Here is a 27411-nt window from a genome sequence, read left to right as displayed (position 1 = left end):
GAGAGTAGTGGGAATTTGCTATAATTAAACTCTCTGCACTTTATAAATGAATTCAATATTGAAGAGCACCATATCCGAAATAAGTTAGGTTCATGATTTTTTGGTCTGTAACTAGTGTATAACTTGATATTGCAACTATTTTTTTATTTTTTATGAATTCATATATCCAATAAAAAAAAATGTTAATGAATTCATGTATTCAATAATAAAAAAAAATCTTTAACTTCACATAATCTGTGCGTAGTTCTTGGACTCGAGGACCTGATCAAATGTTTGCTATCACGGTATGCCATGCCAAATTGCAGTATTTTGCATTTAGTAATGCAGACAGGGACCTCAATATATTCCAAAGGTTTGCGTAGCTGGCTAGATGGGACTTCGTAATCAATATTAACTTTCTAGGAAAAAGATAAGCACAAAAGAACATTGAAGGATTGTAACCTCCGTAAATAGAGATAATTTATTTATAGAATTGAAAGAAATTCATTACATAAATATGCTATTCTGATTTTACTTGGTGAGAAGCACTTGAACCACCTTATCCAGATTCGAGTAAGAAGAACCACCCGAACTTTTAGCTGCTTCTTCAGCCTTGTTCTTCCACTCCAAGGCTTTTTTCTTCATGTCCTTTCCCTTTTCTCTAACCATCAACTCAGTCACAAGGCTCTCAACTTCGTCCCTCTTAACATTATTGTCTATCTCCAATCCATTGCCCCACTTGGTGCAGCAGAACCAGCAATTGGTTTGTTGTTCGGCGAAAAACGGCCAACAAATCATGGGCACCCCACTACAGATACTCTCGAGAGTTGAATTCCATCCGCTATGAGTTAAGAATCCTCCAATGGCAGGATGGCTGAGAACTTGTTCCTGAGGGCACCAGCTTGCTAGTAGGCCTCTATCTTTAGTTTCCTCCAAAAATTCAGGAGGAAGAATTGCAGAGGCGCCAGAGACAAGATCAGGCCTAATGATCCACAAAAATGTTTGTTTACTATTTGCAAGTCCCCATGCAAACTCCACAAGCTGGTCAGGAGTCATAACAGTGACGCTTCCAAAGTTTACATAGACAACAGAATTGGGATCCTTTGAATCAAGCCATTCTAGGCACTCGGGCTCTTCTTTCCAAAGATTTGACCCCACAACTGATAACCTCTCATCTTTTACCTCTTTCTGGAGAAGCTGTAGAGGCCCAATGGCGTAGATGGGAGGAAGGATGGCAGACAGAGCATTTATAACATCCTCTTCCAGCTCCTCAAATGTGTTCAAAATAATAGCTAAAGCCTTCTTGGCTCTCTCAGTCTCTTGCAGTACGAACTTTACAATGTAGTCATCCGGATTTGTAGTTCTTAAGAAACTTGGAAGATCTCTCAGACGTATATCTTTCATCCCGGGAATCCAATCCAAAGCTTGCTCAAGGTATCCATTTGACAAATAACTTGCATCTGTAATTGACAAGGATTCACAAGTTTAACTCGATTAAAAAATAAAAAAGAAGATACAGTAATTATTAATATCTTAAATGCCATCAAGCTAGTTGCCAAGGGGGTTATATTTTATCTATTTCGCAGTGCAGAAGTTCAGAAATCCAACTAGTGCTAAAAGTCTCTCTGACGAGAGCTCAAAGGAGAAATACCACAAAAAGTTCTTGGGCCTGAAGAGTACCTTTGAGTGGTATGAGACCCTTTTCTATGAGCTCAGCATAGTGCATATAACCCAAGAATCCACATGCACTAGGAGTCCAAAACAATATTTCTGGGACGCCTAGTTCTGCGGCAGCTTCAAGAGTAAAGCTCATGGCTCCATCAGAAACTATGCAAGAAACAGGGGGCACTTGTGATGAAGAGGGATCATTAAGTTCTGCAAGGAGATCTCTAAATGGACCTAAGCAATGAGTAGTGGTGGATTCACAAAGGGAGGGGACGTCTTGGGTGGCATCAACATCAGAAGGAGGAAGCCCATCAGGAATGGCTTTAAATTGGAAATCAGGCAAGCCATTGAGGGCATCAGGACCTCTAGACTTTAGCAAACGTTTGTGGTTGAATTCTGTGTTAACAAAGGTTATATGAAACCCTTTATGATGAAGGAGCTTGGCTAGTTTCAGCATAGGGTTTATGTGACCCTGTGCTGGATATGGAATACAAACAGCATGAGGCTTTTCTGGCAGCGAAATGGAAACCATTGCTTGTGTTTTTTTTCCCCTTCACTTTCTTTTGTTGTTGGAATGAGTTGTGATGCTTAAGCTTAAGCCCGCGGCTATCTATCCAAATTTATAGCGGCCGGAGCAATTTGTGAAAATTGAAAAAGCCAAATTTAGCATACGTAATAATCAACGAAATGAAGCAAAACCATTGGGAAACAAAATGGTATTCTGCCCCTTGTCGACATGGCAAAGCCAACCACACAGTATAGTACGGCTCCAACTTGAATTTGGGTGAATTACTGCAAATCCCCCTGTGATTTTGTCTATTGTTCATTTCTCCCCAAACATTTTAAAGTATTCACATAACCCATGTAGTTTAATTTATCAGTGAAGATTTGAAGAAAAGTAGCTTCCGTAATATCCCTAGTTGAAATGCTAGTATTGTCTTTATGTAGATACTAAACATGATTAGGGATAACCAATTTACATAATTTTTTAGGGATATTATGTAAATATATCCAAAGCAACAGAGCAGTTAAGTGGATAATGTAATCTTAGAAAAGGGGTTTTGAAACGGTCTAGGTCAATTGCTATAGCTTGAGTTGCTTTCATTTTTGTCACCCCACATAAAATTACAAAGAAATTTTGTATATATATTTTGAAACATCAGAAGATCGTGTGATAATATATAAAGCTATTATATTATACGAGTAGACTGTAATTTACCCACAATAAAGTCCAATCTCTCAACCGCTGGAAAATTAATTTCATCCTATGCAGGGACGAAATCTTAGGATATCCTACCTACACGGATCACACAATGGCAAAAAAAAATCTTAGGATGAAGACGTAAATGACATCGAATTATTGCAGATCTGATCCGTGACAAGAAGGGTTATTGATGTGAACGTGAATTTGAGTCCAAGTGACATGACATGCTTTCTCATTTCCAGACTTGCATGCATGTTGACCAATACAATTAAGAATCCAAAACCAAAAGTTGATTTGTCACACATAGTTTAAGTGATCATGACAGAGAAAACCTTTTATTACTTTATCAATGTTCGAGCTTCATCCTTAAAACAAAATCTCTTAGGTTAATATGTATTTTGTCACTTCGAGGAAAGGTCTGAATTCAAAATCTTTCACTTTATAAAAAAAAAAAGACATCATTACTCTAAATTAATTTACGTACTCTTAGCAGCCTGCCCTATTTATGTATTTTTGTCAGAGTTATTGCAAAGCTATTGGGGGTTAATTGTCAAAGTCATTGATAAACTGACTAATGTCCATTTCTGAAAAGGAAGAATTTTACAGAGTTTGAATTTCTAAGGCGAGAAAGTTGAATTTGATAGTGGTGCTCTCAATAGAGACAGAAATAAGCATATTTTGGATTGACACGCAAAGTGGCTATAGTGTACGCAATCCGTTGAAATTGCAAATATCTACTATCTTCTTATTGAAATGGGATAATTGCAGAAACCTCCCCTGAGGTTTCTGACATTTGCACTGACCTCCCCTATAGTTTGAAAAATTACACTAACCTCCCCTGAGGTTACTAATCCTTTGCAAATTCAGTCCAAACTATTAAAATATTGTTTTAGGGAGTAAAATTAGAAGTTTTTACCAAATTTGTCCTTTGTACTACATGTCCAATGAATGACAAAATACTACAAATCAATTAACAATTAATAAATTTTGAGAAGTATAGTTTATAGGCAAATACGCATTACCTATTTAAAGTACCGGCTCTTTACGGGTATTTTACTTTCAAACATTTAATTTATGATAAATATATCAATATTTATAAGTAAAATTCAAAAAGTGTTACAGTAATATTCTTGCAAAAAGGAAATCGGTAGGTTATTTATTTAATATAAATTAAATATTTAAAAAAAAATGGCCAATAAAGTATTAATTTTTTATGATTTCATCCATTACATGAGTAAAGTATTCGTTTTTTATGTATATTTTATTATGAATCATTTAATTTATGTTAAATACATAAATATTTATAACTAAAATTGAAAAAGTGTTATATTAATATTTTTACGGAAGAGAGATTGGTAGGTTTTGTATTTAACAAAAATTAAATATGTGAAAGTAAATACAAATATGTATTTGAGCGTAAATATTTGTATTAAATTAAATGTTTGAAAGTAAAATACCCGTAAAGAACCGATACTTTAAATAGTTACCGATTCTTTATGGGCAAACACGCATTACTTATTTAAATAACTGGCTTTTTACAAGTATTTTACTTTCAAACATTTAATTTATAATAAACATATCAATGTTTGTAAGTAAAATTCAAAATGTGTTACAGTAATATTCTTGTAAAAAGGAAATCGATAGGTTATTTATTTAATATAAATTAAATATTTTTTTTAAAAAAGAAATGACTCATAAAGTATTGGCTCTTTATGGGCATTTTATTTTGAATCATTTAATTTATGTTAAATACATAAATGTTTATAACTAAAATTGAAAAAGTGTTATATTAATATTTTTACGGAACAGAGATTGGTAGTTTTTGTATTTAACAAAAATTAAATATTTGAAAGTAAATACAAATCTGTATTTGAGCGTAAATATTTGTATTAAATTAAATGTTTGAAAGTAAAATACCCATAAAGAGTCAGTACTTTAAATAGGTAATGCGTATTTGCCAATAAACTATACCTCTTAAAGTTTATTAATTATTAATTGATTTGTAGTACTTTGTCATTCATTGGACATGTAATACAAAGGACAAATTTGATAAAAACTTTTAATTTCACTCCCTAAAACAATATTTTAATCGTTTGGACTGGATTTGCAAAGGATTAGTAACATCAGGGGAGGTCAGTGTAATTTTTCAAATCACAGGGGAGGTTAGTTGTCTCAACTTGCAAATATCTTTAGAAGGTTTGCATGAATTGACCATTAGATCTCTACTCTCAATCTTTTTTTTTTGGGTGTAATATCTATAAATACTATTATCAAATCATATCCACTTTATCATATGAACTGGAAGAAAATAACTTGGAAATTCGAAAGCTACAATTGTCTTACAACAAATTACGGTAAGAATTCATACATATTTTATATGAATTGGAACAAAATAACGTGGAATCTTGAAAGCTACAATCATCTTACATGGAAAAGGCAATTATCAATAACACCGCTCGACTCTGAAAGTTTCTTGCAGTTGTAAAATAAGATACCGTATATATCTTCAACCTTATTATTTGAAAAAAAAGATTTGTTGAACTAAAAAATGGACATGCTTTGGACACTGATCCGGACAAAATATAAAACAAAACTCTGATATAAACAAATATAATAAGTGGCGTATTCAGACTTTGATACCTGTTACTATTGAGTGTACGCATTCAACACAATTCAAGATTTGGTCCAACTAAAAGGATTATCACCTCCAATATTATTGAAGCATGTTATGAAGGCAGATAAACATAAAGTTGAAGAATGAACCCTTCGTTAAATTGGCACAAAGAGAAGTAAAAAATAGTGGGAAGAGTAGAAACAATAGGATTAAATTTGTTAAAAAAAAAAAGGAACCGAAATTTTATATATAAACCATGCATATGATCATAAATCAAAATTATTAAGCGGTAAATGTTTACTTAAAGAAAGAGTTATGTTGATTTAAACTAAACTGTTAGTTGATGCAAATGAGTGAATATATACATAATTGACCCCTTTCGCTTCAATAGGAATCAAAATTTTAGATGAGTAATTGTAAACATAATTAACACATTATTTGAAGAAATCAAAATTTGTGGTTGTGGATAATTAATCACAATCATAATTAACATAGTGAATTTGATTCACAAACATAATTATATAGTTGACATAATGACTTTTAAGCCAGTATTGAAAGTCAATCTGGAGTCTAATTTACATTTTGCAATAGCAGTTTTTCGATTCTAATTTAATTAAGACTATTACAATTGTTTGATCTTTATTGTAAACGAAATTAAACTTATATTCGTTAATTATCATCGATTTTAATCTCAACTTTTGATTGAGTGACAACATCTTATCTTAACACATGTATTGAACATATCCAATCTCTCTTTCAATTTCAAGTTCACTATGTCAATTACAATTTTTGCTCATATTCAAAAGAACAATTTATGTTCTCCCTCAAACATATATTCAAGTCCTCTATGTCAATTATGTTTATAATTAGGCACCGACAAATTTAGTTTTGTTTTTAAAATAAAATTTTCAATTATATTTGTGATTACTCATCTATAATATCAATTCTGATTTCAAAGCTATGAAATGAACTGTGATTGTCATATATCTTGTAGAACCATAATTATAGGAGTACAATGCCAATTATAATTAGAGAGTTTTTGGTGTCCAATTTAATATTGCTACTTATAGGAGTATAATGCTAATTATAATTTCACTAATGAGTATAAAGGCCCTCGTCTGGTTGGGTGGTGAATCGTTCAGCCCCCTCCAAATTCCCCATTGACTCTCTTGAGTCTACCCCTTTCTCTTGGTATAGAGTAGAAGTAGATGTGAAATAAAATTTATTATGTCTAGAAAAAAAATTAACATGGTTTCATTGTATGTTAAGCATCTTGGAAAACTATGAGGTGGTGCTCATAATTGTGTTAATCATTCAAATTTTGAAAATTGAAATCAATGTAATCGCACAAAATTCTAGAAATATATAGCTTTGCACAATCCAAAAACATATATGAATATGAGTAAATGTAAGCTAGAAGTGCAATAAATTTTGGCAAAAAGCACAATGGTGAAATGTAATATCAAGACCAAAAGGCATTATGAATGAATTTTTCAAATAGGGATGAGGCGTGTATGGAGATAATTAAGCCGATTATAAAGCAGGTAGTAAATAGTGTAATAAATAAAATTGTGCTGTGTAATGTTCAAAAAGTTTAAAGTCTTCCTATCTCCATTCCAAAATATGCACGATAAAGTAAATGTGAATGAATGATATATAAATTCGGTCAGAGGGCAAAAGATGAAAATTTATGTGTAAAGGAAAGTTCGAAATAAATGATTGTCCCAAAATGGGAAAAGTAGGGATTTCGTGCTAGAATTGGTTACTTGTCTATATTAAAGCTGGTAGTAAATAAATTTTTAAAGACCATGAGTTAATAAGGGAGTGAAAAAAGCCCAACAACTAGGTGCAGTGACATTGAATCCCCATTATAAATTGTAGTTGTTACTAGGAAGAAGGCAAGTGTTGGGGGGAGGGGGCTATGAATGTGAGATCAACGCCTGTAGTAAAGGATTGGCAAAGGAATCGGTAGATGTACCGTGGAACAGTCTAAAGAAAGGTAACAAGCAAATGTCTTTTTTTTGTGCATCCATACCTTGTTTTATGTAACATAGTGTTGAGTTTTTTTTTAATTTAGTATTTGAAGCCAATTACAAGAAGTCAATAGTATATTTTGAAAACTGGAGCAATGGGTTAAGTCAAGTCCACCTTTGCACGATATATAAAATAATAGCATACTTAGTTGATTTTAATTTTTTTTTTGTGTGCATTCTCTAGTTCTTGTATGTAACATGAGCTAGAGAATTTAGAATTTGAAGTTGACTAAGTACATTGAATAATTCTAGTAGTAGGTATATTATTTTATTATTTTCTGTGATATATAAAATAATATTGGGCTTACTTGGGCTTTGGAGAGTTGAAGCAATATGGTAATGGGCCAAAAAAGTAAGGAAAAAAAATGCCCATTGGTTATTTGGATGACCAGGAAATTTGTTTTCTGACTAACATTGAGCATGCATGTGGAGGCAGATATCGCTATCACAGGCTAAAATATTGTTATTTTTATTCTAGTTTAGGATTTGAGATCAACGTTCCAAAGGCAATGGAGACGGATGATCCCAAAGGAAAGAGACCCGTTGAGTATTATCAGCAAAATTTTTTGATATTGGATACCAACCTTATGCCACCATCAGAATACTACCACATTGAAGGTAATGACTTGTCTATCTGAGGAGAGCAGCTGGGTAAGAATGGCAATCAACGAGGAGGCAATGTATCCATCAACCATGCAACCCTGGATGATAATGATGTGATGTCCATGATGTTTGACACCATGGAAGAAGCAAAGACTTTTTATCTATTATTTGCTAGGGCAACAGGTTTCAGTGTTCAAAAGGGCTATAAATTTGCAGATGACAATGAAAGGGTGCGTTATAGGCAATGGGTATGCAGTCGAGAAGGTCAGAGAGATCCAAAACACATGAATAGAGAGGACAAACGAAGGGAACCTCGGCCAAATACTAGAGTTGACTGTCAAGCAACTCTCAAGAATAGATACGCACTCGAGGAAGATAAATATGTTGTTAGCGAATTTTTGAGGCTTCATACCCACAAATTAGCATGCCCAAGTACCACGATATTCTTGAAATGTCACCGCAAGGTCTCCGATACTGACACACACACTACGTCGTGTAGGCATGAAGACTAGCCAAATTATGAAACTATTTGTTCTACAATGTGGTGGATATCAAAACGTCCCATTTACTATGAAGGATCTATATAATAGAATGAATGCAGGTCGGATGGAGGAAATTGCAGATAGGGATGCAGATGATGCAATTGCATATCTATTTGCAAAGAAGGATGCTGACCTTGAAGTGTACTTTAACTTTACTGTTACCTATGATGGCCGGTTGGGGAGATTGTTTTGGTCAGATTCTCGATCTAGGGAGGACTACAAATATTATGGTGATGTCATAGTTTTTTATAGTACCTTCACCACAAATAGATATGCGCATCCAGTGGTTGTGATGTGTGGCATTAATAATCATTTTTGCACGTCTGTTTTTGCATGCTCTACTGTTCCTGACAAGGAAGTTGAAACATATGAATGGATCCTTAACAACTTTCTTGAGGTAATGGATGGCAAACAACCATTATCAGTTGTGACGGATGGGCACCTCAGATGAGGAAAGCAATCAAGAGGTTCTTCCCGAATGCAAAGCATCGCCTTTGTTCATGGCACATATAGCAAAATCTCATCTCAATATTGCTAATGAGGAGTTTAGGGAAGGGTTCAAAAATTGCATGTATAGAAACTGCTCTATTGACCAGTTTTTAGTCACCTTATGCAATCTCCAGAATCACGATTGGATTAAGTACATCTACAAGAAAAGGGAAAGATGGGTATTAGCATATCTCTGAGGAAACTTTTTTGATGGCATGAGGAGCACACAACATTTAGAGAAGATGAACGATGTTTTAAAGATATACCTACACAAAGAGCAAAGACTATTTGAGTCAGTTAGGGCATTTGACCTAGCAATGGCATGGCTTTAACATGAGGAGGCGAGATTGGACGCGGAGATAGAGCACACCTCTCTCTTACCCAATACTGATATGCATTACTTAGAGAGGCATTCTACAGAAATCTCTACAAGACGCATATTTATAAAGGTTAGAAAAGAAATGAAGAGCCAAGATATGTATTTTAGGTACAACATGATGGATGATGGAGTCCTGTGCATCCACTTCATTGCTCATACCTATTCAAATAGACGATGGAGAGTCCTATACAATCGGGAGTCACAAGTTATGCAGTATTCGTGTAAACAAATGGAGACGCTAGGATTACCATGTTGCCATATGTTTAGGGTCATGGTTAAACTAATTGGGTTAGTTTAGTGAGGCAGAAAGCTCTCATGTTGTCAACGTCTTTAAATATTGACTTACAATGTCAATTGGCTGATCAAGAATGAGGCCTAGGCATCTATCAATGGGTTTCCTCATGTTCAAGTCATTGCAACAAATGTAATTATTAGTCAATATGATGATTTAGAAAAATCACAACTCATTAATGTAAATAATGCTCTAACAAATGATAATACCTTATGTTTTTGCTTCTGACCAACCTTCTTCTTCATTAATGTTCTCTTGTCTATTGCTCCAGGACTTTTGTGCTTGGATGCAAGTCATTGGCGAGCAATACTTAAAAGTCTAAGTTTTGCCGACCTATTAGATGATACCTCTGAGTCAGCTTTTGGAAGTCTAAAAGGTTTTCTAATGCATTTTTGGGTAGAGAATGAGCTACCCTTTCTCTTTTTCATGTCTGTAGCTGGTTTATTAGCTATTATCTCAACACTTGCCGGCTTAATCGAAGAAGTTACATCTATTGATGCCTTCTTGTCATCTTCGCATAATGGCATTGGTACCCTATTGCTTTGAGCATCACCAGAAAAATGTTCAATCATCGTAGGGGGTATTCGACAATTCAGAATATTTAATTTCGTCTTGTTTCTATAATCACAAGACTTTTCATTATCAAATTTCTCTATTAGCCTTCTTATTTCACTAACAATTACTCCTTGCACACACTCCAATGATCGTGACAAGGCAATCACTGACTCACAAACCACTTTACATCCATCTTTCAACTCTTTGTAGGATTCTTCTAAATCAGTCATCCTCTTATCCATAAGTGAGTTTCTTTTATCCTCCATAGACGCCTTGGAAATCAAAACTGAATCTTCAATAATCACTCCAACCTATATAACAATAATGACAATCAAAAATAGGTATTAAAATTTTATATTAACTACTATCTTGACACTTACATTGGCTCCATTAAAGACCCCAAGCTGTTTCAATTTATAGATCCTCCTCTTCAGTTTATCTTCTCCCCAGAAATGCAGTCTCAGTATCGCTCGAATATTGAGAGGAATATGGGGATTGCCATATATTGTAAAATGCTCTATATAGAACACCTGCACATAGTTATGAAAAAAATCATATTAGTGTTCCATCTAATGCTATTGTGATGTTTCATGCAAGAGTAATTTTCATTTAATTGAGTTCTTACTATCAAAAAAAGAACACATCCATCAACAGAAGTAGCTTTATTCATTTTGCTCCGTCTAATCCCAGCTACTAATTCATCTAAAACATACTTGGTCCAGTTCATTTGGTTCAACAATTCTATCTCGTGCAGAAATGGTATCAAGGTCCTGCTCAATGGGCATGCCTTGCTTGGAGCCAATACTTTTTCAATTACGAGTAATGCAAACTTCGCCTTAAAATCAACATTATGACTTTGTGAAAATAACAAATTCTTTTTAAGCTCAGTAAACATTATTTCTTCATCCTTTACTTTGATACCTAGTTGCTCTTCAAGCAATGGGCCTATGTACCAGCCGTTCTGCAATGCAGCGATGTTGACGTCTTTTGACGACAACACCATCACGTGCTCCACATCCTCTAGCATTACTCTGACGTTGCATCCATGAACATTTAGAGTGTATCTTTCACAATTAAAATTAACCACCAGCCATGATGATAGATCCATGTCCACTTCAAGAGCTTCAAGATTCAACAAAGAACCAAATCTAATTTTCCGTACAGCATTTCTTTGTTCATCATTCAAATTTTCCAATACATCTTTGGCCATACGTGTTGAGATGTTGGTACTGTAACTTACTTGCAATCTCAAGGGGCCCATTGTGTGATTCTTTGATTTTGATTTCTGTGTCCATTGTTGTGGTGTGATTTCCATAACAAAAAGGTTCTGGGTTGGTTCCAACAACGCCAGTTTCACCACCCTTATACCAAGAAGAATTAATAGTGAACATTCTTGGCCTTGAGCTTGCTCTACTCATCCAATCATCGTTTGGTTCATCTTTCAATTTCCTGAAATTTCAAAAATATAATCTATCACAGCCTGCTATTTTTAATATATAGCCTAGACAACTGTACTAATTTAATGATAATCATGAATCCTCTCATTAATTAACATTTCTACAAGTGGGTGATAGATGGACCCAAGTCTCCATAACAACTAAAATTTGGCATAAAATTATAAGTATATTTTTATTTGGTATTTATTCTTCACCGTAGCTTCCAAAAAAATTAGAGATAAATACCTTATTCTATCACCAAATATGAACTACTTCATCCATTCAACAATATATCAAATATCAACTATTTTATCCTTATCGATTTTTACGAAACTTACATTTTATCCACAAATGTTTCCTCTTTTGCTGAGATTGCTTCTTTTCTTTGCTTTCCTAGGAGTTCATGCTTTCTTCATTGCACATGATCTACATTTGATAGATGATTCCCTTTAACAAATTTGTCAACATTGCAGTGCCATTGCTTTCTTTTTCCATTCTCTTTTTACCGCCGCCACCATGGATCTTTATTGTAACCCTAGATCAATCAAAGTTTGACAACTTGTATTAGGTGTCTTGATTTTTAGTTCCTTGAATTTAGCATTACATTGATGCCCATTATATTCTTGTATTTAACAAGACAATCCTTCATAAATTGTAGATACTTTACCATACACTTTTGTATACACAGGTTATCTATCCTCGTTGATGTGCCAAAATCAATTAAGTTGGTTCCCTGTTGAGTTGTCAACTTTCTATTGGTTTTGTGCATCATAAGTAGAAGATTCTATCTGTGCATAGTAGAAGCGTCCAGATTTTCATGATGGAATTGAAATACCCGTTAACGCTGATAACTGTTAAGAACTAGTGAAAGTTAGAAAATGTATAGATACTGCATGTGCACAAACATGTGGGATGCCACCACCATGTCCAAAATCTCATTCCAATATTTGCTTCTGTCCCAAGACGAGGCAAAACCAGGTTGTGATCAGAAGGATGGTCTTGCCTATTCGAAACGCACCAATCCATTTGATATCCACACATTTCTAAACCCCATCAACCATTCTGCAGAATTTGCAGGAGTTGAATTGATCGGTGAATGGGTGCAAATGAGTCAATAAGTTACACACAATCCGATGGTTCTTTTTTCTTTTTTCTTTCTTTTTTTGGAACAATGCCTTCAAGCACTCAACAGATCAGCAATTCAGCATTATAACCATGAGGACAGCGATTTGTTCAACGCTGTGCTCATCAAAAACTATAGATAATAATTGAATATAACATGAAGCTAGTAATGTAAGTTTGAATAATGGATTCGTTGTATGCGTTAATTCGTCCAATTAAATAAGATGTATAGAATAGATTAGTCTATCATGTTGAGGATTGCATTCAAGATTTGTTTAATTATTTGTACTTAGCACAGCAGCCGCTGAACCTAATCAATAGAAATTGACCTTTATATTTTATAAAGTATATAATTCTGTGCTTTCAAAGATTAATTTGATGTTTTCATTTTTTAGCAAAACTAAACACTTTTCCATTGATCAAGAAATGAAGAATTGTTTGTACTGGTATCAGTGGCGGAGCCAAAAAAAAATCTTAGTAAAGGAAAAAATAACACTAAAATTTTTTATCTAATCTTTTTCTTTTTTTTTAAGCAAAAAAAAAAAATTCACCAACAAGTACAAATGATACGTATATTCCATGAAAAACATAAAATGACAAACTCAAAATTATTAATATAATAATAATTTTATTTCAAAAACAAACTAAATTATTTACAATTACTCACGACGAGTTTTCATATTTTGATAACGGTTTACGACTTTCTCATTTTGAACTTCACGAAGTATATTTTTCTCAATATAAGTAACTAAACAATCATTCATCCAAGTGTCTCTCATTCTATTTCATAACCGATTCTTCACTATATTCATAGCTAAAAAATCCCTTTCTATTGTAGGTGTAGCAACAGGCAAAATCAAAGCCAACTTTAAGAGCATATAAACCAATGGATATACAATATCTCTCTTAGTCTCCACCAACCTTTGAGCTAGATCAGAAATTTTTCTTAAATCGAGAAATTCCTTAACTGATTTTAAGTCATTAATATAAGTATCCAATTCAGTGTCAAGTGCAAGAATATCCAACTTAGAAAACTCACAAGGATAATGTTCTGCAAGACGAATCAACGTTTTCTTATCAAATGCTGCAAAGGAATCACTTGGGTTCAAGCATGCCATACAAAGAAGCAACTCCATATTGACTTCATTGAAACGATTGTTGAGTTCTTGGAGTTGTAAATCTATCACAACACAAAATAGCTCAACTCGATAGTGGTGAAGGTCTGTAATTTGCTAAACTTTTCTTCGAGATCTCCCACTGGTAATGAATATTTCATCCATTTTCGGAATGATGATTTCATGTTTTTCACAAAACAAACAAACTTCATCAAGTAAAAAATCCCATCCATCTTTCCTAGTAGCTTGTAATTGTTGCTTGGAAACTTTGACCAGACCCATAGCATTCACAATATCTTGATCCTTCCTTTGTAATGCTTCAGATAATGCATTTGTTATTCCCATTATTTTCTTTATCAAGTGTAAAATAAATGCAAATTCAAAGGATTGCAAAGAATTAAGAAGTGCATATGCTTGACCTCTTTGCTCCACCAGACCATCATTTTCAATTATCAAAAGAACATCTATTACAGAATCATACATAAGAACCAACTTTAACAACGAGCCAAAATGTGAACCCCAACGTGTATCACAAGCTCTTTGAAGGCTAGTTTCTTAATTTAAGCCCCAACCACTCACAAGTTCTCCAGTCATTAGATCATCAATGACTTTCTTAAGGTGTTGTTCAATTTCTTGTCTTTTAGATGAACCTTCAAGAACATGCACTAAGGTAGACAATGTATTATACATAGAAGAGACTTGGGCATGTTTTTTTGCAACCCCTACAAGTGACAATTGCAGCTGATGTGCAAAACAATGAATATAATATGCAGAACCATTTTCCTTCATGATCAAAGTTTTTAAACCATTATATTCGCCTCGCATGTTTCTAGCACCATCATAACCTTGACCACGGATTTGTGATATGGTCAAACCATGCTTTGAAAATAAAACATCAATTGCTTTCTTAAGTGAAAGAGCAGTAGTATCTCTTACATGTAGAATGCCAAGGAAGCACTCAATCACATACCCATGTGAATCCACGTAACAAATAACAACTGCTAATTGCTCCTTTGTTGATGCATCACGAGATTCATCACATAAAATAGCAAACAGTCCATGTCCAATGTCATTTACAATAATGCTTGTAGTCTCACTTGCCAAAGCATTTGAAATATCCTTTTGAATATCTGGAGCATTGAGTTTGAGATTTTTAGGGGCATTTTCAAGAACAACCTTTTTTATATCATCATTATGACCCGCAAGGAAGTGCAAAAGTTCAAAAAAATTTCCTTGATTTTCAAAGATATCAGGTTCATCATGACCATGAAAAGCCAAACCTTGGTGTAGGAGAAATCTAGCACAATCTATTGAGGCTAATAAACGAGTCCGATACTTAGCCTTCATTTGCTCTAATTGCTTAAAAAATGCCACTTCGATGTGCTGATTTTGATTTAATAAACTTTGACGTTTACTCCAACTCAGATTGTGTGCGCTATTAGGACCACCAACATGAACATCAAAGCTATCCTTTTTTTTTCCAATTTGTGAATCCTTCCTTAATGAAACTATCACTACCTGATTGTTCGCCCACATCTGGTCTATATAGATAACAACATAAGCAATAAACGGCATCTTTTTCAATACTATATTTTAACCAATTCTTGTAATCATCAAACCAGCCCCGAACAAATCACGCATCTTTTTTCCTATCTTTCTTTTTGGAAAAACATGCTCACGAGATTGACATGGTCCCTTTTGTAAGTAATATCTCCGAATTTCATCTTGAAGGTTTGGATGATAATCCCCAATATTTTTTCTTTGGGCTGGATCAGCAGATAATTCATCTAAGTTAATCCCCATGCAACTTCTTTTATTGTCATTTTTTGCACTTTCATTATCCTTGGCTTCTTCCTTATTAGATGGCTCTTTTTCCATTGATTTCCTCTTGAAATATCTCTCCATAACTAAGAAATTAAAATCAATATATAAGATACTGATCCAATTAAAATATTAAATGTACAATAAAATCTATCCAAGAACTATTTCATAAGTTAAAGTTATTTATTAAATGACTTATTTATTCATCACTATAACAAATCATTAGTCACAACATATGAACCTAATCAAGTTAATTAGACAAAAGGATCCATACAAGAATAATTTAAAAGTTAAAATATATGTCAAATGGCCCTCTATTCATCATTACATTAACTCCAATATAAGAAATTAATCAAGAAAAATAAAACATAAATTATAAATCCATAAAAGCACCATTTCACAAATTAAAATATTTATCAAATAACCCATTTATCAGTTATTACATTAACTAATTAGTTTTCAAATTTCTTTAAAACAGTAATAGTCTCATGCTCTAGAAATATATTTGCAAACAAATTCAAAATAATAATAATAATAAGTAATTGCTTAGAACCTGATTGTGATGGTCAGATGGTCTGAAAATCAGTGGCAGAGTTACAGATCTAGGTCCCAGAAGATCAATTGATTATGGTGCAATCTCTAAATCGGATGAACTAATGAAGTGATCAAGAGAAAGAGTAACAAACTTGGCTGTGGGAGAAAAAGTGGCTCTCGATTGTGGCTCTGTTGGGGGGGGGGGGAATTGGGAAACCAAAGGAGCAATAAATGATGGAGAAAAGGGAGATTGGGAAGTGGGGACAAAAGAAGTAAATAATGGAGGAAAGGAGAGGCCGTCAGTTGTGGGGGGGGAGAATTGGGGACAGAAGAGGAAAGGGAATTTGGGGAGTGGGGAGTACACTCAAAATTACGTTAAAATTGTATAAATATTATAGGGATTTAAGGGCCCCCAATGCCCCCACCTTAAATCCGCCCCTGACTGGTATTTCTTTTCACCTTCGATTGGGGACAGAGGAGGAAAGAGAATTTGGGGAGTGGGGGGCACACTCAAAATTACGTTAAAATTGTATAAATATTATAGGGATTTAAGGGCCCCTAGTGCCCCCACCTTAAATCCGCCCCTGACTGGTATTTCTTTTTCCCTTCGAAAGATCATGTCAAATCAAATTGTGCATTTTCAAGCATAAAATTCATCACATCAATAGACTCTCTCTCTCTCCCCTTTTTTTTTTCTTTTTTTGGAGATGTACAGAGAGAATTAGAGATACTACCGATTTAGCAAGTTAAAAAGTTAAACCAATTATGTCTTTTCCAATAATTCATGCTACAGTGCACTATACATACATGGAAGTAATTTCCCAACAATAATAACTCCGAAAATTGAAAGTAAAAATTATTTGTTAAAGTAAAAATTATTATAATATAAGGAGCGGATGTGGCCAAATAAAAATTAGGAAAAAGACATCTATCATTATTAATGTTAAGTTTGAAAGGTTTACTTGATGGTTGCCTTATATATATACATATATATATATTTGCCGGCTAACTTTGTGACTTTGTAACCAGTGTCTGTAACCGCATAAGTGATTACGTAGTTGTGGCTTGCATGTGCACAAAAATGTGGGTTATTAAGCCACGACCTCCACAGTCTCATTCGAATGTTTTCTTCCGTCCCGAAAATGATTCAGGGTGCTTCCATGGCATAGTGAACTGGATTGGATCTACACTCATTGGCAAACTAATTCATTCCGTGATCAGGTGAAGAGGCTGGTTTTTAGTGTTGCAACTTATCATCTATGGAGGGCTAGGAACCAAGCTGCATTTCACCAAACCTCTATGACTACGGTAGCTATTGTGCTTTGTCTCTCTGCTGTCCGAGATGTAGTAGCAGGTTGGAGTAAAGTTCCACTTTCACAGTGCTAATTGGGAGCCAGCTTTGGAACTTGGGCTGCCACATTGTTGTTTTAGCTGATGTATATAGTTTAGCTAATGACGTTTTGTATTAAGTTTAGTGAGATAATGATGTAATTGGAATGTACGTACCATTCCTGTATAATTGTGTATACTATTTCATGCTTGATTAATTGAAAGTTAAAAGTTGCTCAAAAAAAAAAAAGAGAAAATGATTCAATGATTTGATTTTCATTTTACTCGTTAGTAGATACCTGTGAAATTAATCCTAAAAAGCGAAAATGCATGTCCCACAAGTTTGCTTTCTAAAATATAACCACAGTACATCAATTGAGATCCTACATTAATGAGGCCAATTATTAACATTATCGTGGTTGCATTCCAACATGTCTAATGTCTTGGATTGTTGCAGTTGACTGATCAAATTCTCAAAATTTCCGGAAGAAGAAACTAGGCTGCAAACGAACCGTACCGCTCACGAGCGGCTCGAGTCAAGCTCAACTCGAACTCAATCAATATCGAGTTCGAGCTGGTTCGAGTCGAAATCGAGCTCGAACTCGAGTTCAAAATATTAAACTCGTTAGACTCGCGGGCTTGAGTATATATATATATAATTTTAAGTATATATATATTTTTAAATATAAATATATTTTTAATTTTAATAGTAAAATTACATATATATTCTCAATATTTTATTATTTATTAAGAAAAAATATTATTTTATTTATTTTTTAAAAATAAAATAATTATTTTTTTATTTTTTTCGAGCTTGAGCTCGAACTTTAAATTGTCAGCTCGTCGAGTTCAAACTCGAGTTCGAGTTCAATAAAATTAAGTCAAGACCCGGTTCGATAAGGCCAAAACTCGACTCGATTCGGTTTGTTTGCAGTCCTAGAAGAACCACTACAACGAGAAGCAGCATCTTCTGCCAATTTTTTCCACTCCATGGCTTTTTTCTTCATCTCCTTACCTCTCTCTCCAGCCATTAACTCTATAACATGACTTTCAAATTCATCCCTCTTAACATTATTGTCTATTTGTCTATCTCCATTCCAATACCCCACTTGGTGCAGCAAAACCAGCAATTGGTTTGTTTTTTTTTTTTTGTCAAATATCAACTTCAATATATAGGTAAAGGGTTACAAATTAGTCTGCACAGCAGATTTACAAAAGACTGGCAACTACCAGGAAATCATTGTGGGCTTCTTTGTAAAGCCACACAGGGAAGGATTGCTTCCACTTAGTTTCTTGTACCAAGTTAACTGCTAACTTAGCTAACCTGTGACTACACAGGTTCATTTCTCTCCTAATGTGAAAAAAGGAACATTTCTAGAATGAGCGACTCAGTTGCCTTATATCTTCAATTAGCATGTCCAGAGAGTTTAAACCTTGACATCCTACATTGATTCTGTCCACAACAGCTTTGCAGTTAGAGAGAATCAACAAGGATGACATGTTTTCCTCTATGGCTTTGCTCAAGGCTGTTCTAATAGCAATAGCCTCCAATTCTGCCGCATCTCTGGCTCCTAAATACGGAATGGACCAGGTTGCCAGGATCCTGCCATTGTTATCTTTAGCTATGATCCCCACTCCTGCTTTTTCCTTGGTCTGATTCATTCCAGCATCCGTGTACATAATGGAGCTATGTTGTTCCACCAGACCAGTTAACATGCCCTGCCTGTCATCTATTTGGGAACTAACTTCCTTGTCCCTCACAGCATTGCTACCTTCTTCCTCATATTCTAACCATTCATCCATTGCTTTTTTGGCTATCTGGTGCCCCTCTGTCCTTGCCTGGTGAAAGTTTCCCTCATTCCTTGCCTTCCAGATTTGCCAAAGAAAATTTGCTGTGAGTTCAATGTGTTTAGTTCCATCTTCCCTTGATCTGGCCTCCTGCATATATTCCCACCATTTCCAAAAGTTCCAACTATAGTCTTTAATACCATCCCATGAAACAGGGAATGTTGCCCAAGCCATCTCTCTAGCTTTGCAGAGAAGTAATGCATGTTCAGTAGTTTCTTGTTCTTTCCCACAGCATTTGCAAAGCGGATCACCCTTGCCCGTCCTTCTAAAAATTTCCTTATTAGTTGGAAGGATGCAATGGAGGCATTTCCACAAAAAGTGCTTAATTTTGTGTTTGATGTTCAGTCCCCAAAGCTGGTTCCAGACCTTGGATCTTTCTTTGTTTGTGCTGGAGTTATCTTGTGCCTTATTCTTCTCACTGATCTCTTTGATTCGCTCTTTGGCCCTAGCGTAACCAGATTTAGTAGAATAACAACCATTTGCCGTATATTTCCATTTGAACCTGTCTTTCATTTGGAATACACTGAGTGGAATTGACATGATTGCCTCTGCCTCCTCCTTTGCGAACAGTCCTTGAATGATGTCCTTGTTCCATTGCTTCCCTTTAATCAAATTACAAACTTTGGTCAGTTGGTAACCATTCGGTTTAGGAGAGGAGACTCTTCCACTTTTTGAACCCTCTACCCATCTATCTTTCCAGATCTCCACCGTGGATCCATCCCCAACTTGCTTCCACATCCCACTTTCCAACATCTCTAATGAACTATGCAAACTTTGCCAAATCCAAGATGCCCTAGCCTTTACCTTGGATTCAAAGATATTAGAGTTAGGGAAGTACCTACTTTTCATAACTTTGCTAACCAACAAGTTGGGACAAGTGAGAATTCGCCACACTTGTTTGGCTAGCAAAGCTTCATTGAAGCATAGTAAGTCCCTAAACCCAAGACCACCATTCACTTTCCTCTCAGCTAAGTCATTCCACTTCTTCCAATGCATTCTTTTATCCCCTTGATCATTTCCCCACCAAAATCTGGCCATTAACCCACTTAGCTCTTTGCACAAGCTTTTGGATAATCTGAAAATAGACATGGCATAGGATGGGAGAGCAGTAGCCACTGATTTTAGCAAAATCTCTTTCCCAGCATTACTCAAAAGTTTCCCTTTCCAGCTTTGGATTTTAGTCATCAAATTCTCTTTAATAAACCTGAACACACTGTTTTTAGACCTTCCAACAACTAAAGGTAAGCCCAGATACTTCCCCTGTGTAACCTGTTGGATTCCTCCTAGCCTTTGTAGTACCTCCTCCTTCTCTCTACTGCCTGTACTTTTGCTGAAGAAGACCGCAGACTTGTTGATGTTGACTTGTTGCCCCGATGCTTTCCCATAACACTCCAATATTGCTTTTATATGTCCTGCTTCATCACCATTAGCTTTGCAAAAAATAAGTGAGTCGTCAGCGAAAAATAGATGGGAAACTTTGGGTCCTTGTCTTGCAATCTTGATTCCTGAGATTTGTTTATTACTGACAGCGTTATTAAGGAGGTTAGAAAGTCCTTCAGCACAAAACAAAAAAAGATACTGGGAAAGGGGATCTCCCTGCCTAATCCCCCTCGTAGGACTAACATACCCTCGCTTAACACCATTAACATTGAAGGAGTAAGACACTGAGGACAGACACCCATGCATCCATCTAATCCACAGAGGGGCAAACCCCATTTTGCACAGTACGGCATAAAGAAAATTCCATTCGACTCTATCATAGGCTTTGGAAAGATCAAGCTTAATGGCCATGTAACCCTCCTTCCCCTCTCTTTTTGATTTCAGCCAATGCATGTATTCGTGAGCTACTATGACATTGTCCAGAATTTGCCTATTTGGGACAAAAGCAGCCTAGGAGTAACTGATGCAAGAGTTAAGACAAGGTTCGAGTCTGTTAACCAAAACCTTAGAGATAATTTTGTAAAAAACATTGCATAGACTGATAGGCCTATAGTGAATCAGGTTGAGGGGGTTGTCTATTTTAGGAATAAGGGTGACCAAGGTCTCATTGATGGATTTCGGAAGGAAACCAGTGTGAAAAAAGCTTCGAATAGCATCCACTACATCTACTTTGATAATATCCCAAAATCTTTGAAAGAAAACAGGGGACATACCGTCTGGGTCAGGTGATTTGTTGGGGTGCATGGAAAACACAGCAATCCTGATTTCCTTCTCAGTGACAGGTCTGGTAAGTTGCAGGTTCATCTACTCCGTGATAGTCTTAGGAATACCATTTAATATCTCATCAAATTCTGATGGCTTCGAGGATGTGAACAGCTGGCTGTAAAAATGAGCAATTTCCTCCCCAATGTCCTCCTCAGTTGCACACCATCCTCTCTGCTCCTTCTCCAGTCTGGAAATTTTGTTCCTTTTCCTTCTGCCCTTCACCACAGCATGAAAATAAGCTGTGTTCTTGTCCCCATTTTGAAGCCATTTGATTCTTGCCCTCTGGTTCCAATAGAGTTCCTCTTGCTTATAGGCAACAGAGAGTTGTTTCCTAAGCCTCCTTATGGTTTCTTTATTATCACCACCATTTCTGGTCCTCGCAGCTTGAATTTCTTCTTTGATCCTTTTAATTTCCATCCTACTGTTTAGCTTCAATGTTCTGCTCCAAGCCGAGAGAGACATTCTACACTGCTTGATCTTCCTACTGATTCTCACAGCTCTGGACCCCACTTGATTTTTACCCCACGCCTCTTGGATTAGGCCTTCTACTTCCCTATATTGTAGCCATCTGGGATCAAAATGAAATCTTCTTTTTGGCTTCCTAATTCTAGGCTCTGTCTCTAAAAGGATGATATTGTGATCAGAGGCTTCAACCTCAATATGGGTCACTCTTGCATCTTTGAATACCTCACACCAGTCAACACTTGCAAGAGCTCTGTCCAATCTCTGTTTAATTTCATCCTCCCCCACCCAAAGGTTACTCCAAGTCCATGGGAGGCCCTCAAAACCAACATCCAGGAGCTCATTTTTGTTAATGAAGTCTTTAAAATCAGAGAAAGTCCAATTTGGTCGTGTTCTGCCCCCCCATTTGTCATCATTGGAAATTATGTCATTAAAATCACCAATTAAAATTTTGTTTTTACCCCAGATATTGTTCCTACTACACAAACAATCCCATTGCTTTTTCCGAATTTTATCATCAGTACTAGCATATACAAAGATGCACCACCAGTTACCAGATTCATTATCATCATTCAACAGAAGTTCAATGGTAAAAGGGATGGATAAAACATTCAAAACCTTAGTGGTATTTTTCCAAAAAACAGCAAGCCCACCAGCTCTACCAACAGGTTCTACTAAAACCATTTCCTCATACCCTATTTTCCTTTTAAACCCGTTCAAAAACTTTTTTTGATTTTTTGTTTCACATAAAAAAATAATGTCAGGGGAGTGGAGGTGGATTACCTCCTTAAGACAGGGAATAGTCAAGGAGCTCCCTGCCCCTCGACAATTCCACGCCGCAACTATCATGTGGACTTGGGAGACCAATTAAGGCTGGCCTCCATGACCTCAGAATTTGGTTCCCATTTGCAATCTTGCTTCCATTTAACTCTTTTAGCTAAGCCCCCGTCAATTTGCATATGGCTGGCTTCTTCCTCCTCCTCTGGTAATCTCCTCTTTGCAGCTACTGTTGTAGTTTCAATGTTCATGTCCATATCTGATAGTGGGAGCCTACCCAGCTGACGCTGACCTTGTAGTCCTTTACCATCTTTCCTGGCTACCTTAAATTGCTTCCTACCTTTATTTCCCATCTCTCTACCTGCTGGTATTAGACTGCTTACCCCTTGGTTTGCAGCTGAATGATCTCCAGGAGAATGTCCGAGAGAGGTGTTATTTCCTCCTTCCTCGTTAGTTTCAACTAAAATGTCCATCTAATCCTCCAGGCCCTGTTTGAAATCCTGCTTATATTGGGGACATTTTGGAGTCAAGCTACAAATTGGGCCTGGGCTTAAGTTACTTTTGACTTCCCCTTGAACCCACTTGCCGCCTTCTTGTTCTGTTGTGTTTTCAGAGGTGGGCTCACTTACTTTCTTTTCCGCCGCGCCCAAATTTGAATTTTGATCATGGATTTTTTGAGCCCACTCTTTGCCTGACAAGACTGTGTCATCTTCCCTCTCTTTCCTGACAATCTTCAGTTCGTCAATGTCAGTTCTACTGGCTCCCAGCCCCCTTGACTGGTGAACTATGTATTCTCCTTCGAACAGTAATTTCTGTGCAACCGCATTCATCGATTCTTTTGGATCTTTAGGGGGATCAGACCGATACTCTGTTCTCTTTTTTGGAGAAGCACCCTTGGTTTGAGCTCTCATCCAAGGTCCAAATTGAGGTTTGGAATTGCCCCTGGTTGTCCCTGATTTGTGCCTGCAAGATTTGTCACTGTGCCCAATTAATCCGCATCCATAGCAGAAATCTGGGCACTTTTCATACCTGAACTCTACCCAGATGCTCTGACCTCCTAATTTCACCACCGTTCCTCTCAACAGTGGAAGGGATGTATTAATAACCACTTTCAGCTTTATGTGTCTCCCTTCTTTACTTCCACCCATTGGGATAATAATATCCTCCACATCTTCAAATATACCACCAATCTTAACCCCTATCTCCTTTGTGATCCAATGTATTGGCAGGTTCCATAGTTGAACCCAGATGTGGGCTTTTTGGAATGCCTCCATCTGGCGATCAATGCCTTCCTCCCACGGCTTGATGTTGAGAAGCTAGTTGTCAATTGTGTATGGTCTTCCACTCAGTATCTTTTCCATATCCATCACATCAGAGAAATTAAACTGAAACAGATTTGCTCCCAGCTCCACAGCCACCAAATTCCTTAGGTAACCCCACACTTGATTGACAAAGTTCTTTACTCCAGTGAAGTTGGTGATCCTTTCCCCCATTATTCTTCCAAAGAGACTTTTCCTGCATTCTTTCTTACCAATATCCACATCGACCCCGTCCAAGCTAACTCCTGAGCTTTCTCTGTTGGATAAATCAAATCTGTCAAACACTTCCACAAGTTCTTCCGCCATGATTTTGTTGTGATATTCAATGGTATTCCAGACACCTCACTCGATGAATTGCTACGTTATCGACCTGCGCAGGGAAAATAAAATCAAGATGCTGGGTTAGGCGTTTACCCCCTAATCCCAGAGCCAAGAAAGTAAGAAATTAAAAAATAAATTAAAAGCAGAGAGTAGGGATGGCAATGGGGGCGGGTGCCCGCGAGGGGCTCATGGGGCGGGGGTTGGGATGGGGGTGGGGCGGGGGCGGGGGGGAATTTTTTCCCCCCGCTTAGAAACGGGGCGGGGGGCGGGGGTATACTCCCCCGCCCCATCCCCCGCCCCGCCACCCGCAAAAAAAAAAAAAAAATATATATATATATATATATATATATATATATATATAAATGACTATATATTATATGTAAGTTAATTAGTTATAAACTTATGATAATGATATTATTAGTTAGATGTATTATATAATGTATATTAGTTTATGTAATATAATTGATAAAATTATATGAATAATTATACATGTCTACTAATAGAATTTATTAATTAGTTATACTAAATTTACTAATACATTTATACTAAATTTCTAATTACACTTAATAGAATAACACTTTTTTCTCAAAAAAAAAGCGCAAACACAATGATGAATTAGTGATTGCATTTGTACTAAAAGTGAAAATTTGACTATTTTAGTTATATTTATTTCATCATATTGGATTGTATTCAAATAACTTCTGTTTGATTGTTTTTATGAGTTTCAATTGTAAAATTACACTGAATAATAATTTAGTGATGTGTTGATATTTTAGTACTTGATTATTTATTAAAATTTAATTATAATAAAATTATATAATAAAATTTTATTAACCCCGCGGGGGCACCCGCGGGGGAAGCGGGGCAAGGCGGGGCGGGGGCGGGGGGAGCGGGAGGCAGGGGACGGGGGGAACTAATAGGCAACGGGGCGGGGGACGGGGGAGGGGTCCCCCGCCCCAACCCCGCCCCGTTGCCATCCCTAGCAGAGAGTTTAAGACATTTTCAGAAAGAGAAGATTTGTTTTGTTTTGTTTTTTGTTTTTTGTTTTTTATTTTTTTTCTAAAGATCAGCTTCAATAAAAGGAGAAAGAGAAGATTTGTTTGAGGCTGGAAGAACTACTGAAAATCTACAGAGGAGAGACCGATGAGAGATGGGTTTAAGTGCTCTAAAGAGTGTTTGTACTCCCACTGAAGAGGAGGCAAGGCTCTCATCGTAGAGAGGGAAGCTCTCAAAAAAAGAGGGGAAAAATTTGATAATGCTTCCAGCGAGCAATTGGTTTGTTGATCACCAAAAAATGGCCAACATATCATAGGCACCCCACTGCTAATACTTTCAATTGTGGAGTTCCATCCACTATGAGTTAAGAATCCTCCCACAGACGAGTGGCTAAGAACTTTCCCTTGATTGCACCAACTTGCAAACAAGCCTCTATGTTTGGTTTCTTCCACAAGTTCGTCAGGAAGAATAGCTAGATCGCCCTTGACGAGATCTCTTATGATCCATAAAAAAGTTTGTTTGCTGCCCATGCAAATTCAACTAGTTGCTCAGATGCCACTACAGTAATGCGTCCAAAGTTCACATAAACCACGGAGTTTGGTTCCTTTGAATCAAGCCATTCAAGACATTCTGGTTCTTCCTTCCAAAGATTCTCGAGGACATGTAGTAGCCCAATGGGATAGATTGGGGGAAGATAAGCTGGAAGAGAACTTATTACATCATGCTTCAATTCTTCAAAAGTATTTAAAATAATAGCGGAAGCCCTTTGAGCATTCTCAGTTTCCTGTAGGATGAATTTTATCATAAAGTCATCTGGATTTGTGGTCCTTAGGAAACTTGGAAGATCTCTCAAACGAATATCTTCCTTTCCGGGAATGATCCATTCAAGAATTGTATCAAGATACCCATTTGTCAAGTAACTAGCACCTGCAAAACGTAACATAGTGATTTAGTTTCATCAAAATTGCAGAAGTTAAAAAAAAAAAAAAAAAAGAATTTTATCCTTCTCTTGAAACTATTAAAAATTCTATTCACACAATACACTCTTCTTAGGATGTGAAAGTAAATTATATAAAATCAAGAAGCTCTGCATCCGCCTCAGGCACTAAAACAGTCCAACACACTTTAGAAAGCAGTAAAAATTTGAATTAAGTAAAGTTCCCAAACAAAAAAAAAAACAACGGAAGAGTATGAATAATTTTGAACTTGAATTTTGAATTTATCATTACCTTTGAGTGGCGTGATACGCTTGTCAATAAGGTGTGAAAATTGAAAAGTGGCGGTATGCCAAGTAGGAACATACACTGGATTGCATTACAAAATGCTATAGATTTATCCCAAATTTTAAGAAAAGATCAGCAAGGGAGCATTGTAAGTGATTCCCAAGGAAAAATTACCAAGAGACCAGAGCACATTACAAGTGATTTCCTGAAGGAAGTTTGAGATGTATGTGTGTATATATATAGATATATATATATATATATTGAAAATTGTTTGAGCGTGTTTTTGTGAGTGTACAATTTGGATTTTACGTTCGACTTTTTTTTGTGCAAGGAAGGACCATGCCTGCGCACTGGGCGGGATAACATGTCAGCTTGTTTTGGATTCATTGATGCCCAATTGGCCACTATTATGATGTCCCCTTGTGCCGTGCTTACTAACACCATGCATTTTAAATCTTACTAATTTTTTTTAAATTAATTTTTACTATACTGATAATATACACACTGTCAGCGTTGAATAATAATAAATATGTAAAATTTAAATCTAA

General features: G+C 36.0%; 3 protein-coding genes, 1 long non-coding RNA gene and 1 pseudogene across 4 annotated transcripts; all 5 read right to left on the bottom strand.

Annotated features, from left to right (window-relative positions):
• Positions 1-426: 426 nt before the first annotated feature.
• Positions 427-2176, bottom strand: LOC113700454 (7-deoxyloganetin glucosyltransferase-like). Its single transcript, XM_027220911.2, has 2 exons — positions 1660-2176; positions 427-1439 (listed from the first exon to the last, which is right to left on the bottom strand). Exons 1-2 carry the CDS (start codon positions 2174-2176, stop codon positions 511-513), a joined length of 1446 nt encoding a protein of 481 aa, XP_027076712.1. The 3' UTR covers positions 427-510.
• Positions 2177-10447: 8271 nt separating this feature from the next.
• LOC140007770 (uncharacterized) lies at positions 10448-12290 on the bottom strand. Its single transcript, XR_011815178.1, has 3 exons — positions 12130-12290; positions 10736-11804; positions 10448-10666 (listed from the first exon to the last, which is right to left on the bottom strand). It is a non-coding gene; the product is annotated as an uncharacterized lncRNA (long non-coding RNA).
• Positions 12291-13698: 1408 nt separating this feature from the next.
• On the bottom strand, positions 13699-14373 carry LOC113690820 (uncharacterized). The gene is made up of 2 exons (XM_027208899.2): positions 14232-14373; positions 13699-14093 (listed from the first exon to the last, which is right to left on the bottom strand). The coding sequence occupies exons 1-2, from the start codon at positions 14371-14373 to the stop codon at positions 13699-13701; spliced, it is 537 nt and encodes a 178-aa protein (XP_027064700.2).
• A 52-nt stretch (positions 14374-14425) lies between these two features.
• Positions 14426-16872, bottom strand: LOC140007768 (uncharacterized). The gene is made up of 2 exons (XM_072051018.1): positions 16403-16872; positions 14426-15935 (listed from the first exon to the last, which is right to left on the bottom strand). The coding sequence occupies exon 2, from the start codon at positions 15601-15603 to the stop codon at positions 14584-14586; it is 1020 nt and encodes a 339-aa protein (XP_071907119.1). The 5' UTR covers positions 15604-15935; positions 16403-16872; the 3' UTR covers positions 14426-14583.
• Positions 16873-18593: 1721 nt separating this feature from the next.
• LOC113690793 (7-deoxyloganetin glucosyltransferase-like) lies at positions 18594-26955 on the bottom strand (annotated as a pseudogene).
• Between the last annotated feature and the right edge of the window lie 456 nt (positions 26956-27411).

Source organism: Coffea arabica, chromosome 1e (genome assembly GCF_036785885.1).
Source record: "Coffea arabica cultivar ET-39 chromosome 1e, Coffea Arabica ET-39 HiFi, whole genome shotgun sequence".
In the NCBI taxonomy this organism is placed as follows: Eukaryota; Viridiplantae; Streptophyta; class Magnoliopsida; order Gentianales; family Rubiaceae; genus Coffea; species Coffea arabica.
The sequence above is the reverse complement of the archived record's forward strand: the minus strand, read 5'-3'. Positions and strand labels throughout refer to the sequence as shown.

Coding starts and splice junctions, on each gene's coding strand:
- LOC113690820 (XM_027208899.2), bottom strand. CDS start 14,373: ATGGGAATAACAAATGCATTATCTGAAGCATTACAAAGGAAGGATCAA. Junction 14,094..14,231: donor TTTTTTACTTGATGAAGTTT/GTTTGTTTTGTG, acceptor GTGTTGTGATAG/ATTTACAACTCCAAGAACTC.
- LOC140007768 (XM_072051018.1), bottom strand. CDS start 15,603: ATGCCGTTTATTGCTTATGTTGTTATCTATATAGACCAGATGTGGGCG.
- LOC113700454 (XM_027220911.2), bottom strand. CDS start 2,176: ATGGTTTCCATTTCGCTGCCAGAAAAGCCTCATGCTGTTTGTATTCCA. Junction 1,440..1,659: donor GGGTCTCATACCACTCAAAG/GTACTCTTCAGG, acceptor TGTCAATTACAG/ATGCAAGTTATTTGTCAAAT.